This window comes from Magallana gigas, chromosome 6, assembly GCF_963853765.1.
Source record: "Magallana gigas chromosome 6, xbMagGiga1.1, whole genome shotgun sequence".
Taxonomy (NCBI): domain Eukaryota; kingdom Metazoa; phylum Mollusca; class Bivalvia; order Ostreida; family Ostreidae; genus Magallana; species Magallana gigas.
In genome coordinates, this window is record NC_088858.1 from 32,514,146 (window position 1) to 32,534,644 (window position 20,499).

A 20,499-nucleotide genomic window follows, 5' to 3' on the forward strand; every position below is an offset into this window, starting at 1 on the left:
TCACCTTTATTGTCTGAGAGTTAAGAGCAATAATAAATAAGGTGAAAACATCCATGTTTACGATTTGATGTGCTCGCGCATATTTGATACAAAACAGCAGGGTCGCGGAATTAAGTACTTGCATAATATAAGGAATTTACAGTAAGCATATTTCTTTTTTTAATTCCCTTATAATTAACTCTGATAATTTAAATGGGACCAAAGGTTTTTGTTTAAGATTTTGAAGGACTAGTTAATGTAGTTTGATGTAGTTAATTTTGCTACAGTAAATCGCAGCAAACAATGAATTCATGCTTACAGCAAAGTTATTTTTATTCCTCCTGACTTTATTACATGTTGTAAACTTGACGGATGCAACAAATTACGCTTAATATAATGATTAGACTTTGCCTGTCTCTTGCACTTCGTTATAAGTATGTTTTACTATATCATGATACATGTACTTATAATTGAAGAAAAATATTTATTTGCTCTTACCACACTTACGAAAGACGGATAGGGCCACATAAAAAACATTTTTATCGCGTAATTACGAGAAAAGATCTCGTTATTACGAGTTAATTATCTCGTAATTACGAAAACGATCTCGTTATTACGAGTTAATTTTCTCATAATTACGAGAACATATCTCGTAATTACGAGTTAATTAATATCTTGTAAATACGAGAAAAGATCTCGTTATTACGAGAAAAGATCTCGTTATTACGAGTTAATTATCTTATTACGAGTTAATTATCTCGTTATTACGAGAAAAGACCTCGTAATAACGAGATAATTAACTCGTTATTACGAGATAATCTTCTGGTTATTACGAGAAAAGATCTTGTTATTACGAGTTAAATATCTCGTTATTAAGAGAAAAGATTTATATAAAATGGTGCATTTCTGAAAAGACCTCCTAGTCGACTGGATCACCCTTTCAGTCCATCTTTTTTCTTTCTGGAAACGTTGATTTAATTTTGATTAGTTTTTAAATAACAACGATCATTATTCATTAATTACTACATTAAATAATTGGATTTGACATTTTATGTTATATGAATAAGTGGAACGAGTTTTCAACTTATATATTATAATCCCACTCCGAAATAAATACCAGGTAGTCCTATAGTCGTAAAAACACAACTCTATTAGTAAAAGATGACTTTAATAACTATATAGTTTCAATCATGGATATATAGGATTTACCCGAATTGTGTTTTATATGTTCATACACAATCTACTTGTATATTGAAAAGAATTGATTTTGTATATTAACATTTTGGAGTCTGGTAACAAATTACAAGTATCGTTCTTATTAATTAACAGTTCATTGAATTTATTAATTAATCTGCTTTGCTACTTCTTCTGAAATTTCTTTAAAACTGCTTGGTCTGATTTTATATCAAATTATGCTAAGGATGTGTATAATAATAAACATTGCATTAGTTCACACACTTTACATAAAGGGAATAGAACAATGTAATGCGCCGTTTTAAACAGATCTTTCTCGTAATAACAAGATAATTAACTCGTAATAATGAGATCTTTTCTCGAAATGACGAGATAAAAATATATTTTTTATGTGCCCCTATTCGTCTTTCGTACACACTCACTTGTTTTACATGTATATATACACTAAGGGTGATTCCTTCTATTGATTTAATTACTAGTATGTAAATTGATTGCAATTCACAGCTCTATAAAAATTGACTGGACTGAAATCTACACAATTCAGATTCAGTTATAACCAGTATATTAATCGGTTAAAACCTTCAGCAACCTAAGAAAAATCACGCACTGTGGAAAAAATCATGATGTTGTCTGACTCAAATCTATACAAGACGATTGTGACGCGGGTCATCACTGTCACTCATGACTGGCACCGATTGATAACTAATTGTTTATATTTACAAGTTTATTTACAACTTACACGAATTACACAATATATATGAAACACAGGTAATACCAAAAATGTGTCCTCACTCTTTAACATCCAAACTCATTCTCCTCTGTCTCCCACGCGTTCCCTTGGTAAGGCAATACCAAATGGCAATTATCTCTCACTCCTCAGACTCACCCATAACTCAATCAACTGCTCACTTTCATCTCTCAGAACTTTATCATGCACAATAAACAAATGACAACTACAGATACTAAGTATTAACTCAGAAGTTATAGACTCATATTCGCTTTCTCACACTTGCCTAACGAGCTGAAATGATACTCTTGGGAAGCAGGGCTACAACGCCTGCGTCGCGCACCTGCAACATTATCAAACCTTTCATACCACATTTTTCACCCGACATTTATTATATATTAACCCAAGGGGATGGCCCTGTGTGTTCTGACGATGCTTGATCGAACTGACACTAGGAAAGAACCCGGGGGTGCCCCAGTGCTCTTAAAAGAGGGTGAAGATCATGTAAGGGGGAATGTCATGGTCAGACCAGTTTGAAACTGGCACCAGATAGTTCAGTTGTTAGAGCAAAGGGGGCCTGTGATTAAAGCTGCTTGATCCGATCTTATATCAAATTTTATGCACGCTTTTAAACGATGGCTATGCTTAGTATATGTATAATAATAGACATTGCAGTAGTTTTACCCGTCAATTATGCCAAATTTCAATGAAGAAAAATACGTACAAAATTTTCTCACAAAACAAACGACATTAAAAGGTACCGCGTTATTTCGCCTCATGTTAAATTTCACCCCTGACGACGAGACGGGTATGGTTGTATTACGAATTTGACATCGCTTTAAATAAAGATCGAAATGATCAGACAAATTACAAATAAACATGTGTACGTTTTGTTCGCTAATATTTCTAAAGTTTGCTTTCTTTACAATCGATGCATAGCATGCGGGTTGTATAACCCCAATCACTCGGGGGACGAAACCAAGCGGTTTCCTTTTCTAAACATTCCTGTGATGCATTTTGGTTTGTTTTTTCGTTTGCCCAAAGAGAAATTATTTTATTTACTTTGAATATTTCTAACTTTGAAAGAAGACTGATTCTGCTGGTGTAAATAGGAGAAAGTCCATAACTTTCTTAGATAAATGATTTGTATGAAAAAAATTTGATACTGTAATTACAAAAAAATCGGACCAAGCAGCTTTAAATCTGAATGGTCCATATATCTCTCCCATCACATGTACACATGCATTGCTTTCGTCAAGCAAATTAGCACAAATATATGGACAAAGGAAATAACTGATACTCTAGTACACATGTACTGAACCTAAACTCAAATGAGCAGTTCCACTTGAACAAGTTTATGAGTTTTAAAAGGCAAGCAATGTATCCCACAGGCCTCTTGAAACCAAACGTCAAGTGCTATTTTAAGGTTTCTATTTTTAGCTCATTAGTGGACGATTTCAACAGTTGTTGACTAATTGTCATCGTCGTTCATAAAAGGAATGTAATCACTTGTAAGTTTTGTTTCCTAATTAATTACTTAATTTAAAAAGGACTGCAAAACAATCCCGCAAAAGTTTATATAATGGACTAAATTAGATCGGGTTCAACGTTCTAAAAATATAAATCTATTTCTTACGAAATTGGAAATTGTGGAAGTGTCATGTTGGAAGGAGAAATTGCGGCGACTTTGAGGATGATGTAAAGGTGATTAAAGAACAGTTATGTCATAAATCTAACGGAAGAAGATAAACTCGAAGTTTGGAGAGATATAACTGGATAAGGAATCGAGGTGAGTTATTTTCTAGTCTTTGACCTCGGACAGCGTGCTTTGACACTATTGTCATCATGTCATTCAACCCCCTATCAATCCCAAAATAGTCTTGTTTTTAAATCTTTGGGACCCTTGGATGTGTATTGATAAAGAAGTTCATGCATGTATTTGGCTATTGATATAATCTGTTTAAGTGTTTTAATGATATTTTTTTCTATTACACAAACTATTCTATTATATTGGTTATATTTACATCTACCGAGTATGATTCTTTCTATTTCTTACGTAACTTATAGTTAATTTATAAATTATATAATCTATAAAAAGCAGCCAGACTGAAATTTACATCCCCAGTTTATCAATTGGTTGAAACCTACAGCGACGGAAACTGACAGGACTGAAATCTACATGCCCCTTTTATCAATTGGCCGAAACCTACAGCGACCTAAGAAAAATCACAGCCTGCAGGAAATAATTATGATTATGTTAGAATCAAATTCCCACAGGAGACGATTTGGCTGTTTCTTTTAGCAAACATACTGATGTACTTTGCCAGTAATTTAGTGAATTTTACGTACATTTAAGAATCAGTTTATTAATTGTTAAAGAAAAATATAAACAGTAAAATACTTCCTTTGGTGATTTATGCAGGATATGAAGGTGGCAACATGGCAGAAAAAATACATAACCGACTTGGATATGCAATGTTGCCACCTTCTTATTTTCAGAATAATGTTCCATACTCTGCTCAATATTCTTAACTAAATATATTTTACGGTTCAAGCAAAATTCATTCACTGGGTTGAGAAAATCTCAAATTTTTCTTTGATAGGCCATCTCCAGGCCTTGAAATTCATTATCGTTCACTAAGTTGAGAAAATCTCAAATTTCTCCTTTCAAAGGCCATCTCCAGGCCTTGAAAATCCCTGTTAAATGAAATTAATAAAGTTTTTACTCTTGTCAATATCATTATTATTAATTCAACTATAGCTGATGTACATTAATTTTTTTATGAGATGAACAGAGTTCTTCTGAAACATTTGAAACCTTAGTTTTCTTATCACTGAACTGTTCTCATCATCATCAACATCATCAACAAACCTTGTCAGTTGTGAGAATGCATGATGAGAGTCGTTGTCTTTCAAAATCTGAACATATAACATGGCTAGGTAAATATTAGATTGATAAAAAGCAGAATTTCAAGAAATATAATTTTTTGGGAGTTTTTCAAGAATGGTGATCAAATGTCTTGAGCAAGCCAACTTTTGCCAATATCTGAGAAAAATTGAGAAACCCAGACTCAATATATTGATAACCCGAGTTTCATTTACCTGTGGTTTAAAGCGAAAAGTAATATTTAAGGTAAAGAAGATAAAATATTTTGAAGCTTTAAAACAATTTTTTAATTACAAGAGCATACAGATTGGTAAACAAGAATAGAACTTCAGCTGATAAATTATAAGTTGATAGCCCAATGTGTTGATAACCCATGGCTCAAGTGCCTATGGTTCTAAATTATATATATAGATACAAGTGGTAATGAAATTCTGTATGCATGAAGTGCAGAAAGGTTCAGTATTATTTTCATAGCTCTGTATGATTTATAATTCAGACTAGAAGAAATCGAAGAAGAAAAAAAACCATGTTGGGAAACTTGTTCTACAAACACGGACATTTTTGTGCTAGTCGGCCGTGGGAGGTCATCCTATCCACACTGACCCTCTCGGCCTGTCTGGCCTCGGTGGGGATTTTCACGACCCCTGACAAAGTGTGTGGCTGGAACTACGAGTGTGAGCAGCATCAGGTAGTTTTTTTTTTCAATAATAAGAGAAGAATAAGGCCATCTTTAAAAAAATTCTTGATATGGAACGATAATTTTTCTTCTTAAAAAAAAAGAGTTAACCCCAAAACATGTTATAGTTCAATTTTTAAAAAATAAATATAAATGGTACTTTTTTGTCATTTGGGCAGGAAGAGGGCAAACATACACTTATTGATAGCTGACCTAGTATACTATAGGTTTATTTATTGAAACTCCAACAAATTCCTCTTAAAATTTAAATGAAAATTCAGTGTTTAAATTATAGATCATGTTACCATGGTTACTCAGATTTGCATTTTGTGAGTAAGGTATGCCAGTGTCCTTTGAATATCATGACTTGATAAGCAATGAAGTCAGATAATACTGCTAGTTGATGGATTTTCAATGTAATGTACTCTCTAATATACTTTTGTATGGCAGCAAAAGGAGAATGGCCACAACGACCACATCTTTCTGCCAATCATCAAGCTCTCTGCTGTCCTGTATACTTACCTCCAGTTCCGAAATCTTCGACGTTTCGGGACCAAATATCTTTTAGGTACTAAGTGATTAATGATACTGCAGAGTTTAGATCCACATCTATTAATGTTAAGAAATTAAAAGTCTATAGGATTTGAATGCCTAACTTGTATTAAAGCTTGACGGTATACAAAATTTGTATTCTGTGGTCATTTCAAAATTATTTTATATGAGAGGTTTTGTGTAAAAGTACAATTATAGCTAAAAAATTTCAGATTTTTTACACTGTAAGGTAATACTGTTCATTGGAAATATCTGAGTTTTATTAATGGCCTAATATGAACATTTAATTGATATGTTGGTTGTAAACGTGAACATTTATTTCATTATGTGTTACAGGGATTTCTGGGATATTCACAGTGTCTTCCAGTCTTGTGTTCAGCATTGCCATCATCAAAATGTTTGGAAATGATCTCTCAGGATTAACGTAAGAATCATTGTACAATTGCCCTGAACAAATGTCAGAGATATGTAGTCTTCTATTTCATAGCTGTAAGGAGATTGCATGTTGTTACGATAAACTCTAGAATAAAAATTTTGAAGTATTTCACTACTTTATTTAACACCATGAAATTGAAATAAGGTGCAAGTTTTCTTCTTAATGGACATAGACTCTGATGTGCTCATTTAAGACAATGCGTGATTTTAATTTTTTCTTTAATTTTCAGTGAGGCGCTTCCATTTTTCCTGCTGCTGATTGACCTATCCAAAGCCTGTGCCATGGCCCGGTTTGCTCTGAATTCCAAGACTCAGGAGGAAGTCCAGAGAAACATTGCCCATGGAATGTCCATACACGGCCCAGTCATGACGCTGGATGCCATCTGTGAAGTTCTAGTCATAGGAGTGGGCACATTGTCAGGTAAAGTCTGTCTGTCTGTCCCCCCCTCTCTCTTTCTCTCTCCCCCTCTCTCCTGTTCATTTAAAATATTTTTCATTTTCAAAATCAAGATAACAATTGCATCTTTAACCTCAGTTGATTCTGAAAAAAAATTGGGTATTAAAACTAATTTTACCCAGAATTCCTTTTCTAAAAAGATCAACAATATCCTTACCAGTATTTAGAAAAACTTAACTTGCCTGCCCAGTATCAAAATTCTGTGGTATTAATGCCCCTTTTTATGACAGCCCATATCAGTCCATTAAAATACTGAATGTAACTACTTTCAATAACTGTTTTAGAGAAACTCTTGCAACTTTCGTTATCTTTAGGGCCTTGGTCACCATAAGATACTTGTAATATTCATAAATGTATGTTTGATGGGCTGTATTGAAACTGTGATACTGAATGTTGACATCTTTTTTCCAGATGTGACTCATTTAGAGATGATGTGTTTTTATGGCTGTCTGGCTGTCCTGGCCAACTACTTAGCCTTCATCATGTTGTATCCTGCTTGCCTAGCTTTGTTTCTTGAGGTAATCCCTTCAAGTTGGTTATTACCAGTACTCATATGTAAGATGATTTCACAAAGGAAATTGCATCATTTTATCATTCAGATCTATTTTTGTGTGATAAGACAATGAATAATCCATTTTATCCCTCGCAGCTGAGTTTTCAAAATTTTATTTGGTGTCAGATTTAAAACAGTAATTAAAAAAAAAATATAATTCATTTCTGCATGTAGTCTTTTAATATTTATTTTGTTTTCTGACAGTTAAAGATATAAACATGTACGTGTAAAACTAGAAAAAATATGCTACTTTGATACATAGAAAAGAAAATTTCAATGGCAAGGTAACTTTGGATTTAATGGCAATGTCTATATTTTTCTTGCAACAATAGGTAGCACGTAAAAGGGGAAGAGGGCAGGGGTTGAAGCATCTACAACAGTTGGCTCAGATCCTGCATGAAGAAGAGAAAGATATCAGGCCAAACCCAGTCACCCAGAATGTCAAAATCATAATGGTCTGTAAAATCAGATTTTATATCAATTGGAGTTCTATATCTTCTATGAAATGCATTTCTTTAAAATTCATTTGCTCATTGGGACTGTTAATGTTTAGTTATGTATATTTTCAACACCACCTGAAGTATTTAAAGTTTTTTTTATATCTTTGTTGTAGTCGGCTGGTCTTTTAATGGTGCACTTTCACAGCCGATTTCTTGCCAACAAAAAAACCATGGGTATGATGGGACACGACGTGGCTAGCACTCAGTATAGAGAGCCTGATGTCTCTCTTTGGTACTTCTACATTCAGAGGTATTCATTAATCAAACCATTAATTTATTTCTATTTCCATACATGTATTGGTTACTGTAAATTCCTAATTAAACATGAATTAATATCCGCTTAAAATCGTGAGAGAGACACATCTTGCGGATTTTTAAATCTCGCTTTTATTTTTCTGACAGATGTTAACCAAATGAAACTACGTGTATGATAAAAAAAAATTATGTTTGCGACGTTTTATTCTCGCGATTTTATGCAAAACAGATGATTTGAAGAATTAAGTACTCACTAAAAATAAGGAATCTTCAGTATAGTGTCAATTTTATTGTCATGATATGTTATTTGATATTTTAGCATTGCTATCATGTAATGACTTTGAACACTTGTTAACTAATTTCTGTTGTACACAGGTTATTCACCGTCAAGGCTGATTCCACTTTCACTTTGGCACTGGCTATATTCCTGATTGTCAAGTATGCTTTCTTTGATGATAATTCTATGGAGTATGAACTTCTGATGTCTTCCACAACCAGAGAGATCAAAGAACCCATAGCAACATCTCCTGTTGTACATATCAACAAAGAACAACCACAGAATGGTACATATGATTAATGATAATTATAGATAATTAAATTAATTATTAAATATTAATCACATTGTTTGGTTGGGATTGGAGGATGAAGGTTTCTATCATGATGTAAAAGATAAATGCATCTTTTAAAAAATGTCTCTATTATTTTAATATTAGAATTTTTTGGTCCATGTGAATAAAAATACATCAAGTAAAATTAATGTTTCTTATACGTTTTAGATACAAAGAAAGAGGAGAAGAAATGTGAAGTCAATTTTGTACTTGGAGAAGACTCCGAAGATTCGGAGGCGGAGACGTCTTTGGTGCACGTGGAGACACAGACGGACCTGAATGCTCCCTCCTACTCACCACTGCAGAGGATTCCTTCACTGAGGCCTCCCAGGAGTACTGAAGAGTGTCTGAAAATTTTAAACTCAGAGGTAAACTTTCGTTTTCTTTTTACACACCCACATTTTATGTCTCTAAATGGAATATTTGCTTAAAGATTATTTCCTTTCATAAATTTCATAAATTTAAGAATTACTGTATTTAATTTGTTTTAAATCACATTTTTTATAAAAATCTACAAATAAAATACTGGTATGAAAAGTCGGTTAATTCTTTACATCTTTTAGCATACATCTTTACATCTTTCTGCATTTTAAAAATGATTTTTTCTTACTAAATATAGGAAGGTCCCAAGTCTCTGACTGATGAAGAAATATCCAATCTAGTCAAAAGTAAACACATTCCCTCCTATAAGATAGAGTCAATGATTGGAGATGAGTGCAGAGGTGTCAGAATCAGGTAATGTTTCCGCTGGAAATTTTCATCTAGTGTATTACATGTAGAAAACAGACATTTGCATACATGTACATGTATGACAAAACATGTTTTTCTTTTATTTTATGGGAAAAACATCTGTTTTATTATGGATTTTTTTTTGGCATTTAATAGAATATTATAACATATGTTAACCTGATTTGCATGCTGTTTCTTATGTGTGTTTTGTTTTCATAGGAGAAACATGTTGACAGAGGAGTTGCCCACCATAGATGCTCTGGATAGTCTTCCCTTTGAGAATTATAAAGGATATGACTTGGTAAGTTCATGTAAACATTAATGTTATGTGCATTTTTGTGCATCTATTTTGCAAGCAAACTCAACATAGGAATGCCAAAACAGTTTGCATCAGGAGGAAAAATGTGTTATGAACAATTTTTTTGATGTTTGATATGAAACAAGCTTCAAATGATTTTCTGTACCCGTAGGTCAACGGAGCTTGCTGTGAGAACGTCCTGGGTTACATGCCGGTCCCTGTGGGTAAGGCTGGTCCCCTCCTACTGGACGGACAGAAGTATTACATTCCCATGGCAACCACAGAGGGCTGCCTGGTAGCTAGCACCAACAGAGGATGCAGAGCCCTGGAGGTGAGAGTTATTTTTATATTCAGATTACCACATAATAGTTACTATAGGTCTACTATCTACTGTCTACTATCTAACCATCTAACAATACATTATGTACAAGCAAAACATGGGATTTACTTCAGAACTATGGAAATATCTACTGGTACTTAAAAATAAGCATGTAATGGATGATTTACATGAATACTTTCTTTTCTCATATGTAACATACCTGAAACTTTGTCTTGTGGTTACAGATGAGTAATGGGGTTCGTAGTGCAGTGATAGGGGATGGAATGACTAGGGCACCAGTTGTCCGCATGCCTAGTGCCATAGATGCCAGGTTTGTAGTTCATTGTCATTTCCTTATTAAAAATTAACGTCCAAATTCCTTTAAGTCATTATATAAAATCAAGCAGAATGTATATATATATATATAATTTCTGTTAACAGTTATAATGTGGACTGAATTAATTTTCTTCTCTTTTAGCGAATTAAAAATGTGGATGGAGGACAATTTTACATCATTAAAGGAATTATTTGATGAAACCAGTCGGTAAGAATTAAATTGAATAACTGTCAAGGAATGAGGATGTAATCTTATTTCCATGCTTTGAATATTGAACCCTTGTAATTTTAGGTTCGCCAGATTGAACAAGCTGCAGATTGCACAAGCAGGTAGACTGTTGTACGTTCGGTTCATTGCTAGTACTGGAGATGCGATGGGAATGAACATGCTGTCTAAGGTAAGGGCAGATAATTAAAGGAATCGCAGAAATTAACTTATAATACTCTGAAGCCGAAATTAGCGAAAATTTGATTGTTGTCCAATGATTGCTACATATAACTTTAAATGATAGTTTTTGTATTAATGTTTGTTATTATAAAAGCCTGCTCAAATAATGTTGCATTTAGATGAAAATGTACGCATATATATTGTTACAAAGATACAATAGTTTACTGATGCATAATTTTTTTTTGGCAGGGCTCTGAAAAAGTCATCCATTACGTGAATGATCTATTTCCTGATATGGAGCTTCTAAGTCTTAGTGGCAACTTCTGCACGGACAAAAAGCCAGCTGCTGTCAATTGGTAGGTTAACATGTAATGCATTTATTGAATTTATTTATACCGATGATTTCCTGAAACTAAAATTATGTTTTTAAAATTATGGTAGTGATTGATATAATTCAGGAAATATAAAAAAAAGTATAATTTGGTATTATTTCTGTTATTTTCGTAGTACATGTAGCTCTATAAATCTATGAATAGTCAGAGATTTATTAATGATGTAACGTTGTTTTGCAGGATTGAGGGTAGAGGCAAGTCTGTCGTGTGTGAGGCCGTCATTCCCAGTAAGGTGGTGAAGAACGTTCTCAAGACTTCTGTGTCCGCCCTCGTCGATCTCAATGTGAACAAGAATCTGATTGGCTCAGCGATGGCAGGCAGTATTGGAGGGTTCAATGCTCATGCTGCCAATGTTGTGTCAGCAATATTTATAGCAACTGGACAGGTAAGTTTTTAGTAAAATCATTGAAGAAAAAGCTCAAGGTTCTTGAGCTGGAGAAAACAATGTTGAATGATACTTGACATTATAAATAGAAATCCTTGGATAACAAAAGCTTTGTTGACATGTTACAGGATCCCGCCCAGTGTGTGGCCAGCAGTAACTGCATTACTTTGATGGAAGCCACCGGCCCCACCCATGAGGACCTTTACATCAGCTGTACCATGCCCTGTATAGAGGTGGGGACAGTGGGGGGAGGCACCATCCTCCCAGCCCAACAAGCTTGTCTCAAGGTACCAGATATACTTATATCTTATGTTTACATAAACTGTTAGTTATTTTTTCATGTAGTGACCAGGTATAGGATGATACCAACTTATTAAATTTTATACCTAGTGGCGGCATGTATAAATTGTAAATTCCTTTTATAGACATTTCTACATGTAATGAAAAACTTTCTGTTGAATTTGAAATATAAAATCTCTTTGAGAATGTACACCTACGTGGAATTATCGATGATGATGAGATTTGTCTTTCAGATGCTTGGAATTCAAGGACCGAATCCCGAGAATCCTGGACACAATGCTAAACAGCTGGCCCGGGTCGTGTGTGGGACAGTGTTAGCTGGGGAGCTGTCCCTGATGGGGGCTCTGGCTGCTGGTCATCTAGTCAGAAGTCACCTCAAATACAACAGGTGGGGACTAATATTTTAGGATTGATTGGGGTACTTCTTTTGACACTGGTTAACTAAACAAAAAATTCTTAATGAAAGTGTATGGTTGGACCTTTGTTAAACAAATCCAAATCTACAGTGGATCTCCCATTGAAGCTTTCTGACGCTAACCTTTTGTAGATGGATAACGCTCATTATTTTGGTCTCATTGTTTTGATTTTGTTTGTAAGGGAAGGAGTTAGGAAGAGATATTGCATGTTATTATGAGTCAGGCCAATAAATTTGATTTCAAAAATAAATTGTATCTTTATTGCTAGAATATTTAATGTTTTTTATCTGAAGGAGTTTTTATTGATTGAACAAAGTGCATGTTTACGTTTTTCATATCTCTGACATGTCGTTACAGGTCCAATATATACCTGGCCTCCAACAGATCCAGTATGGAGTGCCCTTCGTCCCAGTCACCACTACCCACACACTCCCAGAGTTCCACCCTCAATCCACAGTCATCCATCCACAACGTCAAAGTCAAGGACAGTTGATGATTGCTCCCAGCTAGGATTTTACAATGAATGAGAAAAGTTGTGTGCCAAAGACCTGCCATTTGAAAAAAAAACCCACAAAACTTTTGAGAGTGAACTTGCTTGTTCCCAAAACTCTTGCTTGTTATAGTACCATAAGTTGTTTCATTCTGGACAGATATTACTGGGCATTGTTGATGGAGGGGGTTATTTGGTGTGTTTTCTACAAAACAGCTGTATTTCAGCTCTGTTCACTAACTCATTAAAACACAGAGAATCAGGGTGTTTAACAAAACAAGTTCATGTGTTATGCATCCTTAAAATACTGTTACAGTAGTTAAAGTCAATCGATAGCCAGTCGTTGTTAAGGTGCTGATTATTTATTGGGTATTCCTGCCAACTTCTGTGTCCCATTACAGGGCAATGAAGATAGCTTTATTCAGTGGTATGTCACTGCCTACCAGTTATCATTTGAATATATATATGAAGATTATAACTTTGTTATTGGTTTATTTCTGTTCTGTGATACCAATGCTATATTGATATATGGATGGTGTGTACTAATCAATGTTCACATTGAATAAAGTATGCAACTGAATAAAATATCTTGTGTTGTAATTCTCACATCTTCATGAATGAAAGTTAGTTACTGTAATTTCCAAAACCAAAGTGTGGTGACCCAAAATAAGGTTCATATTGAGTGAAGGTTGTGTTAACTGTTTTATTTCATTTTAGTTTACCTATTACTCAAACTAATGCAAATGTATCTCTTCTTTTAAAAAGGCCTCAATATTTTTGTTGATATTAGCACCGAATCTGTTATTGACAATGTATATACTGTACATGTACATACATGTACATGCATAAACAAATAGTTTGTCAAAGGCGAGTTCAACAGAGCGAGCATTTGCGATTGCTCACCAAAATATGTATTGCAGGTATAGGGAATTTTGGAGCATGCTCGCTTTGTTAAACTCGCCTCGGACGTCGGGAGAAATTCACTTTTCTTTGGGTGACCTAAAAGCTGGTATAAACTCATAAAAGTAATTAGTCATTTAAAATTTTTTATTTGTCCTCAACATTAACATGGGTTTATACAATTGAAAAAGTTTTCGTATGTTGCTTTCCTATGAAGTCATTCAGTGGAGTTCAAAGGGGGAAATAATGCATATTTATGAGTTTGTATAATTAATAATTCAAGCTTTTTATCCAAGAGAAGGTTTCACTTCTATGAAAGTTGTGATGTTAAATCTTGCCAATATTTTAGGCAAATAAATAGCATGAACATATGTTTTAAAATATTCATAAAATTTTAATATTGATTTTAACATGTACATTATATTTACAAAAATAAGACTTTTTTCATACTACTATACATAAAAGAATAAAAGCAGTATGCACATAGAAAAACCAAAGGAATCAGCTTCCTAATACATATAGTTTGCACATAATTATTAAATTAAGATTGAATACTGTAAGCACTTTTTTGATTTGGTTTCCTGATAGACACATTGTTTGCTACATGTAAATAATGCTGTGAGAGTGCCTTTTTTGAAATCCTTGAGGTTAATTTGGTCTCCAAATCAAATAATAAGTAACTTTTCATATCAAAATAATAATAAAAAGAACTGAAAAGTTGTAAAAATAAAAATCACATCAAAAGCTTTGAAATTCCGTGCAGTTGATAAAATTAATTCTTCAAATGGAAGTTATCAGTACTGTTCCTCTTCAACACTTGTTGTATAGACTCTGTATTCATAAAAAAAATTTCTGAGTTAAATACAGTAAATTTTTAGTTGTTAGAGAATCTCCTAATTTGCAACAGGGTACACATCGTCGCCTGGTACCCCCATCATAATCATGAAGTGGTTGACATCTTGTTCAGCTCTGTGGGAATCTAAGTATGTGTGGCAGGATACCTCGTATTCCTGAGTACCGAAGGGAGTTCTGAAAGAGAAATAAAAAATGTTGACTGTGATCTGCTGTAAATCAACTTTTACCGGGGTATTCGCGACAGTTTTGCTTTGCGATTTACTAGACAGAGATGAACTGGCTCGCGAGGACCAATTTTCGCGATCATACAGCCTTAACAAGACCCATATTGTTATAACAATCAAATGACAAGGACAGGTTCATGGCAAGAAATATTAATGAGAACACGGCTCACACGAATAAAAGTTAATTGAATTACATTAATAAATCATATTAATAATATATGATAATTTTGTGTTACCCAACAAAAGATAAAAATTATTAAATCTCCTATACACTTTCATGCAGGAAATTGTCACCAATCAATTAAAATTATCTGATTTACTCTTATATTAATTACGTACCTGATAACAAAGTTTTCTTCCACAGCCAAATCATTGTTAGTGTATTTGTGGTTTATGAGAGCAATTGCATTGGCCTGAAATATGGTACATTAAATATGAATAAAATCTAGAGATTGAATAGAATAAATTTTGAATTTCATTATATCCTTTGAAGAGTACTAAAACATTAGAATATAATCACAAAGTACATTTTATGAGCAAGCCCAGGCTTTAAGAAGCCCTTAATTCAGGCAGTTTAATAAAGGTCTGTTGAAATTGAAACATAATAGTAAGATAATTAAGAGAAGAAGACAATACACAGTAATATGAATTGACCAATGATTTTATTTCATATCATTAACTCATTATCTTATAAGTACCATGTACTCCAAAAATAATCATTATCTACTTACTGGGACAGGGATGCCTTCATATTCCATCCTCATCTGTGGATTGTAGTGTAGAATCCTCCATTCTGTCATGAAGGAGGGCTCGCTGACAAATGTCACCTCCTGTTTCCTGGATTTGGCAGCGCATTTCTCTAGAGTGGCACGGCAGCTGGATAAATACAGCTGCAAAACAAAGTCAAATCAAATACATGCATCATTATACCGTATATCCGGTAATTTTCGCAATGATCTAATTTTCGCCAACTCTTTCAAATCGCAAAATATTGATTACACAGAAAATATATCCTGTGAAATTTTCTCTAAGAAACTTTTAAAACCACATAAAATGACTGACGCAAATTTAAAATGCTACATATTTTCGCTAATTTTTGACTTGCAAAAAAACCCCGGATATACGGTAATATCAAAATTTTGACTGCATGCTTCTTGAAGTTTTGAATTTGAGATTTGACAGATAATTATAATATTGCCTATTTTGTGTAGTTATAATACTTTTTACCATTGTTTAATTAATCTCAGGGAGTAAAAGAGCTCCTCCTAATTTAACTACTGTGGAATCATTCAAATTCGTGGGGGTCAATTTTTGTGGATTGCTTAAATTTTACAGGTTCGTGGGGACGTAATTTCGTGTATTATCTTATACCTACAAAAGGAAATATGACTTTATAACCCATATTTAATAATTCGTGGAGGATGTTAATTCGTGGATTAGAGGTACCCACGAATTCCTCAAAATTGAGCCACCACGAAACCTAATGATTCCACAGTAATTTGTTCCTTGAAGAAAAGTAAATGATATAATTACATTTCCTCCTTCATTATCCAGTGTACACAAATAAAACAAATCTCCATATCTGAGTGGTTCCCCTTTCTGCTTGCTCCCATCAATACTGAAAAATGGAAAGTAATGGAAAATGCAGTACTGATTTCATATTTACCGTACTCAGATTCGAATGAACACATTACAAATTTTTTTTTTTAATTTACTTTAAAAAATTGATGCTCAGTAAATTTTCATGATTAACTTTTCTACGTAAAAAAAAATTTGCATTCTCCAATTCATTTTGGTAGCCAACTTGTTTATATTCCTTTAATTAAGATTGACTATGGCATAAAAATCAGATCAGATCGTAAGTCGTGGAAAATCCTCTTCATCATATTTTTTATTTGTTTTTTTCTTTCATGAAAATTTTGAACTTGTATTATAAATTACATATGTTGTGCATGCTTTGATGTCAAATATTAATAAGGTATGTTCTTCTGGGTATGTTACAGGAAGATAGATCATCATCTGTACCTTGTTATTACAAATGAACTTCTAAGATTGGAGCAGAGGTCCTTGGAAGCAGTCACATTACACGGTCCCTCCAACTTCTGGGCTTCCAGAATCTTGTTAATTGCTGGTGTTACACAGAGTTGGCAGGCATCTCGGGGCTCTTTGTTAGCAAAATATTTGGTACGGTCCCGTTTTGCTGGACACCGTAAACTCACAATATCTCCAAAGTGGACACATCCATCTCTTGATATACTGAGGTCAAGCTATGAAAGCAAAATAAAAAAAATAAAAATAATGGAGGTCTTGATTAAATTCATATTGATTTTGCTTTAAAACCCAATTAAAGCACTTAAAGTCTTTTCTTTTAAAATATACTAAAATTTCAACCAACTCACCTTTTTAAAGATTGTTTGTTCAAGTTTTGTTCTTTTCTGGTACATGAGTTGTCCATGTTCTCTTTTTTCTAGGAAATCTTTTAATGTGTCCTGAAATAAATTTAAAAAAGTAAATACATGGAATCGACGAACCATTTTGTTTGCCATATCATCAAAAAGTTGTTTTTTTTATTTACATTTTTCAAATTCAAACATACACAATTAATTTCTATTAAACTGTTGTCAATGTTTAAAAAATATTTTAATCACTCTCTTTCCATACCATTTTCATTCATACACTCATTTAAAAATCAAAAAAGTTAATTATTTACTTTCAAGGCAACAGAACCCATATCAAGTAAACCTGGCGGTGTGCAGCACACTGATTTATCATTGCACAGCTTTATTGAAGATCATTCTTGAGTGCCGTATTTATTGTAAAAATTGGGGAGGAAAAACCGAGCACATTAAATAAACTTTTACCTCCTCTAACTGGATATCTTCATTCCAGTTTCCTACCCGCACAGACGGATTGTAAGTCCTTACGTTTGTCATCTTTGTGCTACACAGAAAGCTACTACGGTGCACACGGATGTTTTCCTTGGCAACACCTTGGGGCCGCAGTGAATAAAAAAATCATAGAAAAATTTAAATTTGATTATAAGTCGATAGTTTTTATGATGGATAGCTTTGCAGTGATGAGTTTCAAAGAAAGTGAGGAATTTTATATTTTACAGGCAGAATTTATTATTTTTGATTAATTAATCTACTATTTAAAACCACACGAACGGAAAAGTTTTTCCCGAACAGTGAAGAGACGCCTTCCATATAATATATAGTATTATTTGTATATATGTATGAAACTTACAATAAGTAATGAACTATTAGTATATACACAGTTCATGTTTTTTCTGAAACAAGCTTTTTTAAATGGTCATTGCTTTATTGTCCAATAAATTATGTCTATTTATTCCTTTTCATTATTTTTTCATTCAGATTCCAGTAATTATTTTCCTGGTTTAAATACAATGTAAAGTATTTGAAAACATGCAAGTTCTAGCAAGTAACAAGGTTACCCAAAATAAAAAATTTCCAATTTTCTCTTATTCAGCCTCTCAGTCTTATATCTCTATTGGACAAGAAGCGCATGCATATGCATACCTGTTAGGACCGCCGTTTTCCGTGACAATGCAAATATTCATTTTCCCCTGGTAAATATAATAAATCAAATGGATTCAATATATAATTTGTTTTTTTTTTTTTTAATAAACACAACATTTGATGAGAATTCAACAGTTTATCTCAACAATCAGTAACAATCGCGAATACTTTTCATATCTAAAAGGAGAATGTACATATGGAGCCATAACTGGTTTTTTTCGGGGTGGGTTGGATTCATTGGGGTCCGAGAGATAATTTTTTTGCAGAGATGGGGGTGGAGGGGATTCGAACCGGCATATTTTCGGCAATTTTACTTTGTGAATCTAATAAGTTTGAAATTACCAGTGCATGGGGATCCAGACCCCCCCCCCCCTTTCCCTCTCCTCTAGAAGATCATCGCAAGCAATACACAATCTTAACAATCATTCATGAACTGACATTAATTAACCAACCGCTAATTTTTGGGGGTAACTGTTAGCATAATAATATTTTTAGGCTTGAGTTTCAATTGTATTAAGTTAAAATTGTATAAAGCTACAGGCATGCAACTGGGCTACCTTGACTACAAAATCATTTATATATAATGTGATAATATATTGCGTCCCAGAACCAATATTTTATTTTTATTTTTATAAAGATGGCAATTTTGTTCGTTTCACAAAACTTTTTTTAAGGATGAAAAGTATTCTTCGTGTATAGAAAAAGATTTTTTTTAATGATTATCTATCTGTAACCGACATTTTTCGTCTTTTGTAAATCATTTCCAGATAGGTTCTGTTTTTTATAGATCAAAATGTCGTCCAATCATGCGTCTCAGTTTATTCACGTCATATGAGTAATCAGAGCAGGGAAGATAATATTTTCAGGAAGGTAAGTAAATATCAACATAATTTCTTTGTTTTATTCAAAAAATAAAGATAGAAAAGGCTCATTGAGACTTTAGGTGTAAGTACTACGTGATTCCGTACGAATCGTCTGCTCGTTTGATTGCAGACTGTTTGCACCAAAGTGGGGGATACGATAGAGCATACTAAAATGTCAAATATATATATCCGAGTTTGACTGTTATAATAAGGGTGTATACGGTTGATACTTTTTCGCTAACAAGAAGATGTAAGATTTCATAAAAATTCAGTATCTTTGCAATCTGAATTCATCTACAGTTCAGAACATCACTTAAATATTGCAGAAGTCAGCAGATGCATCTGCTTTTACAAGTTCCAACCACTTTAATACCTAAATAATGTAAGAGTTAGATGGTATGTTTCATGGATATATTTCAGAATTATCTTTGGCAATGTGAGAAAATGCATCTTATGGTTTATCCTTTTACTTGTTGAATTAAGTCTAATTATTTAAAGATTCGCTAATTGTATCATGCATTTAAATGCCACAGCATGCATATTAACTGGCATTTAGGTCCAAAATTAGAAAAAAGTCTTGCACATCATTTAAACTGACAAAGCTATTTTTAGAAAATATACAAATTTTTAGTGTCATAGAAAAGTTCTCTTCATGTTCAAATGCATTTTGTTAACCATATATATTTTGTCTTTAAATCTGCAATACAGTTTCATCACGATTTGTTCCTTATTGAAGAGTTTCAATCATTTAACAATTGAATAGCAAGGGAAAATGATTGATTATTTTCTCAAAGTATATAAAATTACAAAGACAAAGAAGCTTTTTGGAAAGTAAGGGCTTGTCCCAGACATAAGTAAATAGTCTTCCCTTGTCTTCTGAGAAATATAAAAATTAAGAGCCACTTTCCAGATTAATGATTTACTTTTGAAAAGTTTGTGCAAGTCATGCAGCATTTAAGACAAATGCTTTTTGTCCATTTACAGCTGGATGAACATGATGATAAGCTGTTTGACACTTTAGGTCATCTCATTTGTCAGTGACAAATTGCAAATGAAAAAAAAATATTAACTCATTCAGAAAATGTTTCCAATCCAATTCCCAGGAATCTTAAAAGATAATTATCTAAGATAATAACTTAAACACCATCAGCAGAGATTTTTATTGAATATCATTGGAAAACTAATTTTTTGGCCTGAACATCAAGCCTTGCATGCAGAATTAAACCTATGTTTGTTCTTCAC

General features: G+C 33.3%; 3 protein-coding genes across 17 annotated transcripts in view; 2 read left to right on the plus strand and 1 right to left on the minus strand.

Annotated features, from left to right (window-relative positions):
• Window positions 1-3,369: 3,369 nt before the first annotated feature.
• On the plus strand, window positions 3,370-12,934 carry LOC105320820 (3-hydroxy-3-methylglutaryl-coenzyme A reductase). Its single transcript, XM_011418912.4, has 21 exons — window positions 3,370-3,689; window positions 5,284-5,475; window positions 5,914-6,031; window positions 6,352-6,439; window positions 6,681-6,871; window positions 7,319-7,425; window positions 7,793-7,915; window positions 8,074-8,210; window positions 8,591-8,778; window positions 8,992-9,191; window positions 9,443-9,558; window positions 9,772-9,853; window positions 10,023-10,181; window positions 10,415-10,500; window positions 10,648-10,713; window positions 10,798-10,903; window positions 11,143-11,249; window positions 11,466-11,670; window positions 11,799-11,957; window positions 12,204-12,358; window positions 12,744-12,934. Exons 2-21 carry the CDS (start codon window positions 5,314-5,316, stop codon window positions 12,877-12,879), a joined length of 2,691 nt encoding a protein of 896 aa, XP_011417214.3. The 5' UTR covers window positions 3,370-3,689; window positions 5,284-5,313; the 3' UTR covers window positions 12,880-12,934.
• A 1,691-nt stretch (window positions 12,935-14,625) lies between these two features.
• On the minus strand, window positions 14,626-17,869 carry LOC105320819 (cilia- and flagella-associated protein 161). Its single transcript, XM_011418911.4, has 7 exons — window positions 17,717-17,869; window positions 17,255-17,344; window positions 16,881-17,122; window positions 16,389-16,473; window positions 15,587-15,745; window positions 15,195-15,268; window positions 14,626-14,805 (listed from the first exon to the last, which is right to left on the minus strand). The coding sequence occupies exons 1-7, from the start codon at window positions 17,786-17,788 to the stop codon at window positions 14,670-14,672; spliced, it is 858 nt and encodes a 285-aa protein (XP_011417213.1). The 5' UTR covers window positions 17,789-17,869; the 3' UTR covers window positions 14,626-14,669.
• Window positions 17,870-19,176: 1,307 nt separating this feature from the next.
• Window positions 19,177-20,499, plus strand: part of LOC105320816 (unconventional myosin-IXb) — a 51,461-nt gene continuing 50,138 nt past the window's right edge. For all 15 annotated transcript variants that reach the window (XM_066087411.1, XM_066087416.1, XM_066087403.1 and 12 more), the window contains exon 1: window positions 19,177-19,264. The gene's annotated coding sequence lies outside the window, so the exon portion shown is untranslated. The remainder of the gene's footprint in view (window positions 19,265-20,499) is intronic.